The sequence below is a fragment of the Falco punctatus genome, assembly GCF_963210335.1.
Source record: "Falco punctatus genome assembly, chromosome: 3".
In the NCBI taxonomy this organism is placed as follows: domain Eukaryota; kingdom Metazoa; phylum Chordata; class Aves; order Falconiformes; family Falconidae; genus Falco; species Falco punctatus.
The window spans coordinates 40,208,616-40,221,940 of NC_137582.1; the positions used below are offsets into that span (position 1 = coordinate 40,208,616).

The window sequence follows — 13,325 nt, forward strand, 5'->3', positions numbered from 1 at the left end:
AGTAATTCTGTGTAGAGTTTGCCTTGCTTCTGTCTGTAGTGGCAAGAGTAGTAATACTTAGGAAATCTTTAAAAGCATTTGTTTCTCCTTGAGCTGTCTAACGCTTTTAGAGTTCTTGTCACTGTGAGGACTGGAGAAATCTAGGAATTTGTTATAAAATGGTATTTTTGTCATTTAATTTCAAGGGAAGTTATCCAAGATAAGTCAGTATAGCTGGGGAGAATAAAATTGAAAAGCTTCTGTGCCAGCTCAAATAGCAGTTGTTGGTCTTCTGTTGTGATTGCCTGCAATTCTGAGGCAAGATCCTTTTCGTTTGGTGTGTGTGGGTGTTAAGGATTTTTGTCTTTTTTTTTTTTCTTTTTTTTTTTTTTTTTTCCTTGGCCTCACCCTTCAGGGAAGCAATATTGAGATACATGAAATCCATCAGGGCATAGTATAATGGAGAACACGGGTAATACTTCAGATAGGCATAGGGTGAGAGTGGTTACAGTAGGGCTGAAAGGAGTAACACCTTTTGCTGATACTGGGTTCTCCTTGGGACATTGCTCTGAATGAAGAACAAGTCTAGAAGAGCTGTGGGTTCCTTGACCTCTGCGTCCCCTCCCAACCTTTCCAGTGTGGAGCTGTGCCCAGGAACTTACTCTTAATCAGAATTGCTCTGTAGCTCTCTATGCGTAATAGGTGATCACAGTCAGATTTTCTTTGTGGATTCCCTTATTTCAAAATGATAAATTTATTTGCTAAAGCTTGTTTTCATTTCATTACAACACTAGCAATGTTACAGGCTTGCTTTTCTAGCTTATTGACTTTCTTTGGCTAAATAGTCAGATAACATCCATTTTCTACTCAACGTGCTCTTTTCAGCTTTATATGGGAATGACATAGGGGTTTTTTATTGATATTCTCATGGAGAGCTGCAAATACAGGTCAGACTGAACTTATGTTGATACTTGTTTGAACTGGCTAACTTGGAAACAATAATTTCTTTTTGGTCTTCAAAAATATGATTTTGTTTACTGTCTACTTTTGACCCAAAGTGTAGATAGTATCTAGTGTTATTTCTCTGGGATGCATTTTTGGATCTCAGTGTATTTTGTATTGCAACTGATGAAAAGCAATGTGTTGCCTGTATGTATTTTTTGTATTTATTGAACAGGCCCCCATGTGTCAGCAAATGTTTTAAGATCAGAGGAACTGAGCACTTCAGTGGTACTCTGCTGCTCAAGTACATAATTTAATTTTTTTCCCTTTGTGTAAAAGGTTTTTTAGAACAAACCATCAGTATTTTATGTGAGACCTGAAAAGCTGTGAAGCAGTTGGAGAGAATATTCTTGCACTGGTGAGATGGATAAAAGAGTGACTGAGACTGTTTTAGACTGAGAAGATGGTTGCTGGAGAAAAGGGCTAAAGGTACAAGCCTCAAATAAGAGGATAGTTTAAATGTTGATAAATGGGATTTTTGGAAGGATGCAGAACAAACAAAATTTCCTCTTTTCAAATTACTGTGTGTGTCCAGATAGTGATACCTTAATGTGGCTGCTTTTCATTTAGTTTTAAAGTGGATTTAGGTTCCTTTTTGCAAAGACACAGTTGTATAGTTGGTCTACATGGATGTACAGAATTATCGGCTGTTCTCACATACATTTGTTCTTTACTATTTTTTACCTCTTATTTCCAAGTCTCCTTTTTAAGGGAAGGGATTTGAATTTGCCTTATCACAGAAGGTTTTAATTTTGGAACTTCTTAAATATTTCTCTGTATGACAGTCTATATGACAAGGTGTACACAGGTTGACTACCACTGAGGTTTAATTGATGGTGGTCTTGGGAAGGTATCACAAAGAGAACTGACTTCAAAACATCTCTGCCACTCAAATTAAGGGTCTGTAAAATGGGTTTGGAACTTTGTTCTTTTGCAGTTTAATTCATAATAGTGGTATTGAACGCTGTTGGTGTTTATAATTTGAAATTTTCTTAAACTCTGCAGGAAGCAAAGGATGACCACCAGGAGTCTAATCTGTTTTTCGCCGTGTTAGTAGTGTGTGTAGCTTTTTTATGAAAGAGCTAGCATTGTTTTTTTCATTTTGTTTGTACACCAATTATAACAGCCTTTACAATTCTTTTATGACATAACATTTCAATTCAAAGCATTTGTTTAATTGCTTGCAAATAAAAGGCTTTTTAAAGTGTGCATCTGGGTTCAAGGTAGAAACTTTCAAAATAGAAGTCCAAAGGAAGTTTTCAGAGCTGCTTGATAGAGACAGGAAGTTATTTCAGAATAACTGAAATAATTATGAGCGTATGAGGGCCTTTTCTTTAGGAGTTGTGTGTCTGAATTTTTTGTAGTCCTATTTCAATGGTATTAATGAGATACTGAATCTCTTCTGTGTTGACAAATGAATGCTTTATTTTCCCCTGTGGATTTTTTTATGTTCTGCTAAGCAGCAGGAAAGTTGTTTGGAAAATTAGTAAGAAACAGCTAGAAATGCATGATAAACCTACATTTTAAAAAATTGTGTGTTGAATCAAAATTAAGATACTAAACCCCCAAATCATATATTTTTATTCCTCCTGAGTGTACGGTAACTTTGACTAGTAGCGTGGTGGAAGTGGACTGGTAGGCAGTAAACCTCAAAATTGTTGGCAGCAAAAAGGAGAGTAAAAAATGAGAAAGTCTTGAAATTTTCATTATCTAGATGGCTTGGAAAGATAAATCATATTGCATAACTGTTTATATGGAGAAAAGACACTCTTGAAAGCAGTGCCAATGATGGCATCTTACAGAGGTTGTGTTTCACATGCTCCATAGGTTGTTCTGGTGGTAGTTACAGAAGCTGCTGGTTGCAGTTGCTCATTTATTCCTGTCAAAATAGGTAGGAATTACCTGAGATACTGGTGTAACACTTCTAAATGCTCTGACTTTGTAGGTTCTAAGTTACAGTTACTATAAAGTTATAAAACAGTTTGTGTTCTGCACTTCACATAGTCTTGTTTAGTTTTGTGTTCTGTCCTCTGGTGTGACTTGGAACAAGGCAAAGGCTTGCACAGGTGCTAGATAGAAGTGTCTTAAATTATTTAAAGGAGGACAAGTTGTGCTGTTAGAATCTTGGGAGAATTAATTGTAAATCTGATGCTATCAAGGGAATATGAAATGTTCACTGCTAGGTGTAGAGTTCTGATTAACATCTAACATCTTTGTAATACAACAAAATCCTGAATACCTCTGTGTATTTTGTATACAACAGTTCTTCATTTAGCAGTGTTGCAAATGTGTCAGTTGCATTTTACCAAACAAGTAAGTTTAAGGCCTGTGACTTTTTAGTTTACTTTCTAGGAGAGCAGTCCTTCCCTCTTTCTCATCTTTCAATTCCAGTTTTCATTTATGTTTTCAAATAAAACTTTCTACCTTTTAATAATTGATGGAATGTATTTTAGTGTGCTTGTTTATTGTTGAACTTCAGTTAATATTTCAAATATTCTATACAATTTCTTTATAGAAACGATTACAAAAAGAGCTGTTGGCATTGCAAAATGATCCACCTCCAGGAATGACTCTAAATGAAAAGAGTGTACAAAATTCAATCACACAGTAAGTATATAGATATATACTGTTACATTTTTGCTATCAAGCTGAATAGCGTAAGTAAGGAGAAGTTCTCTGCATGCCACTTCACCACTTAATCCAAGTAATATTCTGATTTTATGTTTTTAGTCTGGGGAGTGAAACATTGTTCTACTTAATGAGCGTATTGTAATAATGTGCTGGACACTCTCGGGAACCGGATAGTGAATTCATTTAATTTTTATTAGGCATTTAACTGTTTAACAAAATGTCAATTGGTAAAAGCTTCTGCATATTTTAGAATAAAATAATTTAGCAATCTTTCATAGCTACTAACTTCTGAAACCCCTCTAGATTTATTGAAATAGTGGAGTAGCCGATTTAGTTTCTACATTATTTGCGTTGAGTATATTTCGTAGCTGTTAATTTCCATTACCTTCCTTCTCTGAAGCAAGTAGTGGAAACTTCTTAAAAGAGTAAAGTTATCTAAGTACATTTGTTTGCACTTTCCTCCCTGCTGCACTTTTTTCTGTGATTAGTGAAATGGAAAGAGAAACATGGTTAAATACTCTGTGTTCTGTCCATTGAAATGGACAGTTGTTGTTCCTGGTATTAATTTAGACTTTTTTAAATTGAAATTAAAATATTTAGACTGTGTTGACTTCTCTTTTAGATAATTTTCTTAGTTTAATTTTAGAGAAAGTTAAAAAAATCTTAGCAGGTGTAAAAAATTTATAAGAGTATGAATTTCAGACTGTATGTTCTGGACTACATCATTGATTGATGGATCAATTTAAACATATAACAGAGAGCTGACTTTAGTACTGCTTCACATCTACATTTTTGGTGGTGGCACTCAGACCATGTTACATGAGGCTTTTCTGAGCCTTGTATATACTGAGTTAAACACTTCTATTTTTAAATGATGCTTTTTTTGGTGATACGTCATGCAGATGAATATGACTAAAACACATCGAAATACCACTTTCCAGAATTTAGTACAAATATTAAACTGCTGTACAATTGCCGAATTACAGCTTGTTTCTTGCTTTACTTTGGGTTTTCTTTGGGAAACAAAATACTTAAGTTTTCTGATAAAAGAACTCAATCTAATATTGAAAGTTTAAATTTAAATGTTTCACTTAGGTTTTTTTTTTTTTTTTTTTGTTTAAATAAGTGAAAGCTTACAGCGAATGAAGAGATGGAAAAGGAAAAAAATATGGGTTTTTGTCTTTTTGTGGATTTCCATTTTTCTTAGAATGTCTCTGTTTCCAGAGTACTACCTCATTGTTTTTCTGCTATATACAATTTTTATACCTTTCAATACCTTGCAAATAAAAACTTCCTTTTACTGTCATGCTAGATTTTGGAATTGTCACTGTGTAAGAAGCTTCCTGTCACAGGCAGCATTGTATATTTTTCTCTTTGAGGGTTTTTGGTGCCAAGTAGCATGTTCTGAGTTCATTAATCAAGTTGCAGTTTTGAACTGGTGCAGTAAACATTTGTGTAGCAATACTAGCTTGGATTTGAATGTTGTTGAATAAAATAGTTGGATCCCATGATGTGACTGGGTCATTTGAAATGTTAAGCAGTCATCTGTTTTAAATACACAAGGATTAGAAATTTGAGGTGGCTAAACCGTAAAGCGCACAGAAAAGATGGGTTCTAGTGATTCCTTGACCATAAAAGGAGCAATGTCCAGGCAGAATTATCTTCTACTTAGTAAATGAAACTGTTCAAAAAAACTTGAAAGTGGAAATTCTGAATCACAAGGACTAATAAAGCTGAAGAGTGTTGGTGCATCATGTGTATAAATGTAGAATCAGAAGGCACAGGAAGAGATGAGTGATATGGAGTGCAGATAGATTAAATCTAAGGAGTCTTTGTACAGTTAGGATATGGAACACTAGTACAGCCATCACCGTGCTACTGCTGAGATGCATTCCTCCTGAAAAGTGTGACAGCTAGCCTTGCAGTAGTGAAGCAGCTTTTCTCAAAAAAAAAAAAAAAAAAAAAAAAAGAAAAAAAAGAAAAAAAAAAGTCATAGAGAGGCATATAGAAAATGTGCAGGGCTTAAATACACAGGGGGACTGTATATAACAGGAAAATGGAGAGCCTGGGAAGTAGGATTATCAGGACTGCCAGCTGGAGGAGATGTTGACTTTCCCGAATACATTGCTGTTCTGAAAAAATCTCATCTTAAGCCTGATGTGAATCTGACCTGAGTATTTTTGTAGTGCCTTGCTGAATCTTTACCTTACTTTGTTGCTCAAACATGTAAAATTCAATCGAGGGTGAAAGACAGAAATGGGGAAGTAATGCTGCAGAGGATGGTGTTGAGTGATCAACAATAGAACTCCAAAATGACAGAAGTTAGATAGCAGCAGAGTGTTGCTGTAGGTGTTGAACCACATGCAAAGCATCTGTTTTTGACTGGGTTAAAAAAACCTCAACAACCCAACCCAAAACCAACAACAATAAAAAACCCACACCAAACACCCCCCTGCCCTCTGCAGAAGCAGAGGACAAAGAATACTGTGATGCATTGAGGTGTTCTCTTTATTACAGTTGTAAATCATCCTTTTTAGTGTGGTGGTGTTTGGTTTTTTTTAAAAATTTTCTGTGACTTTTTCATTCTTATTAACTATTAACTTTTCCAGTTTTGGTACCACTACCTGCCAGGTTATATACAGTTTAATTTCTGAATTTTTCACAGATGTATGTGCAAGAGGAGCATTGCCTTTCCCCCTCGGTTACAGATTTTGATAAACTGTATTGAATGTTTCCTTCACAGAAAAGTAAAACAACATGAAAGAGACTGTGTACTAGTTTATTACCTTCCAAACCTGTTTCTGTGTTGTAATAAACTTTAGAACAGATCTTTTGTTTCAGCTTTGTTGTCTCACATTAACAGCCACTTTATTTGGAACCGATGGGCCTGTGTTGAGTTCAAGACATAATTACTTGTATAACTTTCAGCACTATATCAGTGCCTGTATGTCAAATACCAGGCTTGTTTCTTTCAGTTGTAGTCTTGATGTGTTGTTCACGTTTGTGATTGTTGTGATACTAACGGAGAGTTCATAAGATTTCTGTGATTAGTAATTGATTTGATTAGTCCTGTGCTCCAGGAGTAAAGTTACGATTTGTCAGTCCACAATACTAACAGTTTTTTCCCCTGTTCCTTAGGTGGATTGTAGACATGGAAGGTGCTCCGGGAACACTATATGAAGGGGAGAAATTTCAGCTTCTATTTAAGTTCAGTAGTCGGTATCCTTTTGATTCGCCTCAGGTAACCGCTTTCTTCCTTCTTGCTTGATGCTACCTTTAGGTTATAGCTGTGTGACACATGCTGAATATAAATATCATCCACATATCCTAATGTGAGGTTTAGTTACTTTAATTTGTATTAAATACATTGTGCAGATGCTTTTTCTTTTAAAAATGACTGTAGTGAGGTGTAGTGCTCTGACGGTTTAGTTGGTTTCATAGGAGAGCAGTGTAAACTGGAGGCTTCTTTGAGGCTGATACTCTTGTCGCATGAAAAAGCAACACAAGCTAAAGTGGGAAGATCTTTTACTGCAGTGTAAGAGCAGAGTAAACAACAAACTGGTTTGTTTTTAAGCCTCTTATCTTCTCTGCTGCCATTGTTAATACAGCTGGAGAAATATTGTGCTTGTTTTATGGATTGTCGTAGATACATGACATGTTTAAGAGGCCCCAGGGATCTAGGGGTTATAACTGAGGTGTGAGATAGTGTGTTGCTTTCATGGCAAGGTGAAGAACTGAATGGGCAGCAATACAACTAGGTTGCAGAATGAGCTCTGTACATCCACCTCTCCGTTACCTGAGGGAAACGTTACAAAACATAGGTGGCAGGAATAGTGTTTGGCTGTCACCCCTGCTTTTCTGAAGAAGGAAGAAGAGAAGCAAGAGTGCCTTAGTTCTTTTCCTATATGTTTCAGCTCAAAGGTCCAAGAGTAATCTCTGACACTTTTCTCATTGGTATTGAAACTGAAGCCTGGACCTGTGAGAGACACTTAAACGATAAACATTACATATTTTTAGGCACTGTGATAAAAACTAGAAGGCTGACTTTTTTAGTCTTAGGTTTTAAGGAACAAACCAGCCACCTGTACTTCTGCACCTCATGAATAGACACTTTCATTTGGTTCAGAGTAGGTACTGTTTGTACTCATTACCCAACCTCTCTGTGTGTGGCTCTGTGCAATTTATTGTTAAACAGCAAATTAGATCTGTACATATACACTGACTTCTAGCACAGAAAACAATTAAGAATTGAAGTACTGTATTGTTTGTTTTGTTTATTGATTGTTGTAGATGTCTAGAATTTCCATATATTAAAATGCTGCTGTGCAGTAAGTTAGTTGTATATTACAAACCTCTGGGTCATGATTCTCTGCCTTGTAAATCTACTTGCTGTGAATTGACAGTTTACGTTTCTGCCGCTTAATCACTTGGTTGTTTTCTGCCCTTAAATGTATGTTGTCTATCATAGTGTGCATGCTTCTACTTACCTAGTATGCTTAGTTCTGGTTTTCCTATAAAAGGAATACATTACTGGATTATGAAGGTAAGCTCTTCAATGCTTAAAAAGTACCAGTTTGAAGACCTGTGAAAGATCGTTCTGCATTCAGTTCTTCTGCTGCCGTAAAACTTACTTGCCATTTGGCAGATAGGTTAAGCTCTTTAATTTCAATTTCCTATGTGATGGTGTTGCTTCTTTCTTGTAGTCAGTGATGAGGTGTGTTGTGTACATGTATACCCATTTGTACACCTATCTATATAATTTAGGAAACGAGGCTTCTGGGTAGTATGGTTATGAGTGTTAGACATTTATTATGTCGTTGCCTAAAAGATGACAGTGGTTATAGAACCATAGGATTGTTTAGGTTGGGAAAGACCTTTAAGATAGAGTCCATCCATTAACCTTATGTTGCATAAGGAACTCAGGAGGCTAATGCTGCTATGAAGGTTTCACTTTTACTCCGTTTCCTCTGGTCCTGAGCCAGCTATGTGTTTGACCAAAAACTTGATGTCAGCAATAGCTGTCAAATTGCTATTCTTAACCATTTTTTGACTGTGATACTGTCTTTCAGTAGAAAGGAATTAAGGTTCTAGATGCGGTTCTTCCATAGTTGTCCATGTCAAGTAAAAACATATTCCATTTGAAATAGTGATCTAAAATTACATCCTCTATGGTAACATACTTCATGTACAAGTTCTTTATTTTATATTTAGTAAAACTGAGGCATTTTACTCCTCATGCTGGAATGTGAATGAGTTGTCTGGAACTTAAATATCTATTGTGTCCAGGTTTATAGAAATACTCATTTGTGAATCTCATTATCGTTTCCTGGTGTATAACATTGTGGCTTATGAAATTATTAAAATTCAGTGGTTTGGCTAGGCAGCTGCATTCCTTAGGACATGAAAGACTGAGGCTGCAAGATATAAAAGAATTAGTTTGATGTCTTTATGCTGTATAGATATTCGTAGAAAAAAGCCCTAAATTTAACTATTTATTTAACTTCATCTTCACTAGCTATTTAGGCTTCCGTTGGGCTAGTTGATCTTTCAAGTAATAGTTTCCAAAAATGAATGAACCCAGCATGAAGTGTACTATTTAGTGTAAGTGAAAATGGCAGATCCACTTAAATAAGATACTGTCTTCCCAAAAGCAATACAGTCTTATTTTAAATATGGACAATAAGTTACAATTATGTTTGTTGGTGTTTTTTTTAGGTCATGTTTACTGGAGACAATATTCCTGTTCATCCTCATGTTTATAGCAATGGTCATATCTGTTTATCCATTCTAACAGAAGACTGGTCTCCAGCGCTCTCAGTGCAATCTGTTTGTCTTAGCATTATTAGCATGCTTTCCAGCTGCAAAGAAAAGGTACGGACTTTTTTAGCACTGTTGGAGTAGAATAAGTACGAGTTAATAGTTTTATACTTTGCAAAGTGAGACTTTCATTTCTCGAATTCTAAAATAGGCAAAACTACTATATTTACATTTCTGCTACTGAAAAAATACTAAGCTAGAACTGCAAAATAAACAGTGTGGTAAGTACTTTGTCACTGTTTTCATGGTAACCTGGTGATATGTCAGTACTGGAAAAGAAGTGAACGGAACCCTTCTAGTTGTACTAATTGTGAAGGTAAATCATGTTTTAGGACAGTTCTTTGTAAAATTACTCTGTCTTTAAAGGCAGTGCAAAATGGCTACTGAAATGTCTGTAATGCAGATGTTTGTAAGGCTTTGCAGCTGTACTATTTCAGCAATCTCAATCACTTTCATTTCAGGAAAGGAAATGGTGCTAAGCTGCTTTTTTTGGTCATGAGTGGCACTAATATCTTAGACCTTTTTTGTAAAGAGTCTAACCTTTTACTCTCAACCCTTTCTTTCGCAGTGGAATATCTGTGGAAGTCAATGTGGTCAGAGCTTGTACATCTGTGCTATCCAAACACGCCTATTTATGTCACATCTCAATCAGTCCTAGTCATGTGTATGTGGTAGAAAAACATCCCCAAAATGGCTTTGTATTGTATCCTATGACTTTGGTTTTGCATAATGACGATACTTATGAAGGAAGCTGAACAATATGAAGTATTGATCAGATATATGTTTAAGTTCATTTTTTTTCACCCACTTCAAGCTGAGACTTACACATGTGAAATTGGATCTAATATCAGAATTAGATTCCAAACTGCAATGGAATTTAATTTGGGGTTTTTTGAACAACAGCTGTTCCTTTCTTGCAGGTTGTTTTGTTTGTTTTTTATTTACTTATATATTTCTCCCCCTATCTATCTCCAAACCATTTGCTATTTTTCATTATTTTTTTGTTTAAGCATATCTCCAGTAAGAATTGTTACCTGAATCCTGAAGAGATTTTTCTTTACAAAGGTCTAGCTGTGCCTGTTACCTCATTTTCACTGCATTCATGTGATAAGAGTTTCATAAGCTTATTAAATGCCTCATGTATTACAATATAAGGATTATTTGATTATTTGTAGGTCTTTTCTTCTGTTGCAGAGGCGACCTCCAGATAACTCATTTTATGTAAGAACATGTAACAAGAATCCAAAGAAAACAAAGTGGTGGTATCATGGTAAGTATATAACTAGGACCAGGAATTTTGAAGTTTTTTTCAGGCTGAAGGCAATTAAAATGTAGGAAAGTAGGATAAATACATTCAAAGCCTTAAACTCTTCTTTTTTTTAATTTCAAAAATGTACTAAAATCCTGTTTCTGGAATACAGTGCTGTGATTTTTGTATATCACGTTTTAATAATTCCTGATAGAAATTTAAACAGCACAGATTTATATGTTTTAAATTGTAGGATTGAGTTTGAATGAAAGTTCTTAGTCCATGACAAGTCTTCAGTTTGCGTTTGGGTAAGGTCCATAGTAAAACTAGGTTTAGCTCTAAACTCGGAGGTTTTTCTTGTTGGTGGTAATACTTCCAGAGCTTTTACAGTGATTAAAACGTGCTTATATGTTTGTAAACAGCTATGGGTTTTAATAGAGTTCCACTGTTAATCAGAATTTCCAGTGTGGAAGGTTGACTGACTTAAAGGCTCATAAGAACTAATAGTCAATAATATAGTAATAAGATTCAACATGATAAAATTACTTGATAAAAAAAAAACATACTGAAATTGCTACGTATAGTGTCTATAGTGCTAGTGTTGTGTTGGTTTGGTTGTGTGTGTTTGGGTGGTTTTTTTTATTTCTTCTTTCCGTGGGCTTTATCTCTGGCTTAATACTGCGTGGCTTCTTCCTTCTGTCTCAACATTTGTCATCCTCTTTCTTCTGCCCAACGTGTGTTATCCTCTTCTCAGAGCTGTGTGTGCCTCTCTGCTGGTGAGGAAAGAAAGAAGGAGAGGGTAGAGATGGGCTATGCTTTTCTTCTCTCCTCTCTTGTTGGCCAATACTTTCTTTGCTTTCCCTAGGAAAATACTTTACAAATGGTGATCATTGGAAGCCCGTGTATTTTGGGAAGGGATGTGTTAGAGCAGGTAATATTGTATGCTAGGTGGTGCAGGAGGAGTTGATCCCATCACTGCCTTTCGCTGAAGGCTCCACCATAAAACAGCCTCTCTTTTTTACTGCCTCTGCACACCAGCACATGTTCTGTCCCCTACATGAAATGAGACCAGGTGTTTTGAGACAGCGGGAGTTAATGACTGGAGAGGAAAATGCCAAAGCCTTCACCATTAGATTCTTGAAAGCCCATGGATGCCTTAACAAGAAAAACTTGCCGAGACCCATGTTTTTTTGATATATGATAATGTAACAGAATTAAACTCTGTTCTCACAATACTCTTAATAGTATCTCTAAAGCAAGAGTACTTCAATAACAGTAAGAGGAACGCTGCATGTCGTGGGATTGAGGTATTTAAGAAACTCAGGACTGCTTATTGTGTGTTGTACATTATGTTGTTTTTAAAATTGATTCCAAGAATAATAATCATATTGCCTGCAAGGTTGGGTTTTTCATCCTCCCCAGATTATTTAGTAGTCACTTTCTCTTTCTGTTTTCACACTATTGTAATGTGTTTAGTGCATTTCTAGTTTTGCTTTCTCTTTATTGGCAATTTTGGGAGAGTTTTTATTAACTTTTTCTTTCACTTGCCAGTTATTTTTAGAGAGAAGTAAACTTCCATTTATTGGCTTTATCCTGTGATTAAAATACGTTCTGTCTACTTTGAATTTGTGCTAGTCTCATTTTGATTTGGGATTGAAGTCTATCAAGGAGAACAGTCTACAGATATTACTTAAATTTCTTATTCATGAAATTCAATTTGAGTTAAGCAAAACACCAATAGAGTATGAAAAGAAATGTGGGTTATCTGAGTGAAAGTTGATACATAATTGTGGCTCAAAACTGTCAAGCTTCTTATAGTCCACTGAACGAGTCAATTACTTTGAAGTAACTACACAATGGCTGTTTTCTGAAAGTCAGAAAACCCTACCCCTCTCCAAATGCAGAGCAACCTAAAAACCAGCCTGAGGCAAATGAAAATGGGCCAGTTCATTTAAATAACTCTTACTGTTTTGCTTTGTAATATTTTCATTTGTTTTTTAACTTCCTTTTTAAGTACTAATTACAAAGGTGGTCATGATTAAAAGTTCATTGGGCTTCCCCCACACCACTATATTATTACATTAAAAAAATAAAACATGTCTGATGTCCATTGGACATAAAATTTCTTAAATGCTAGAGGGTTTTTCTTTCAAGGTTTGCATGCCACTTGCTCCTTCTCTCAGTAACAAATAATTTCGTTTCTCGGCTGTGGACAAAAAACGAGTGCAAAGGCATGGCCTTTACATTTTCAGTGTGTTCTTAATGGGTTTGAAGAAATGGTGGGTTACACTAAAATGAGAAGTGTAGCTTGTCTGCTAATTTTAACCACCTTTCTCTGGAAAAGAACTGTCTTCAACACTGTACACCTGAGAAGATTTACAAGCCCTTGGAATACATAATTCAGTCATCTTCTTTTTCTGTTTGTGCCTCAGCCGAAGTGTCATATATCTGATCTTGTGGTTTAACCCCTTTTGAACTGGGTAAATTAGGGGAGAAAACCTGATCCCAACCAAGAAAGGAAAGCAACTGTCCAAGGGTAACTACTAGGTGAAATAAACGCCTGTTCTAATACAAAAACCTGTGAAGGAGGATGCATTGGTTTGGCCCCTTCTTTTGTCAGCTAGCCATTGGACTGGCTTAGCTGTAA

The 13,325-nt window shown here is 35.8% G+C and overlaps 1 protein-coding gene across 1 annotated transcript in view; it reads left to right on the forward strand.

The window, feature by feature from the left end:
- UBE2W (ubiquitin conjugating enzyme E2 W) overlaps positions 1-13,325 on the forward strand; it is a 44,138-nt gene that overhangs the window by 14,831 nt on the left and 15,982 nt on the right. Inside the window, exons 2-5 of the mRNA XM_080381456.1 lie at positions 3,497-3,588; positions 6,751-6,853; positions 9,328-9,483; positions 10,624-10,699. Coding sequence (XP_080237582.1) covers positions 3,497-3,588; positions 6,751-6,853; positions 9,328-9,483; positions 10,624-10,699 — 427 coding nt within the window. The remainder of the gene's footprint in view (positions 1-3,496; positions 3,589-6,750; positions 6,854-9,327; positions 9,484-10,623; positions 10,700-13,325) is intronic.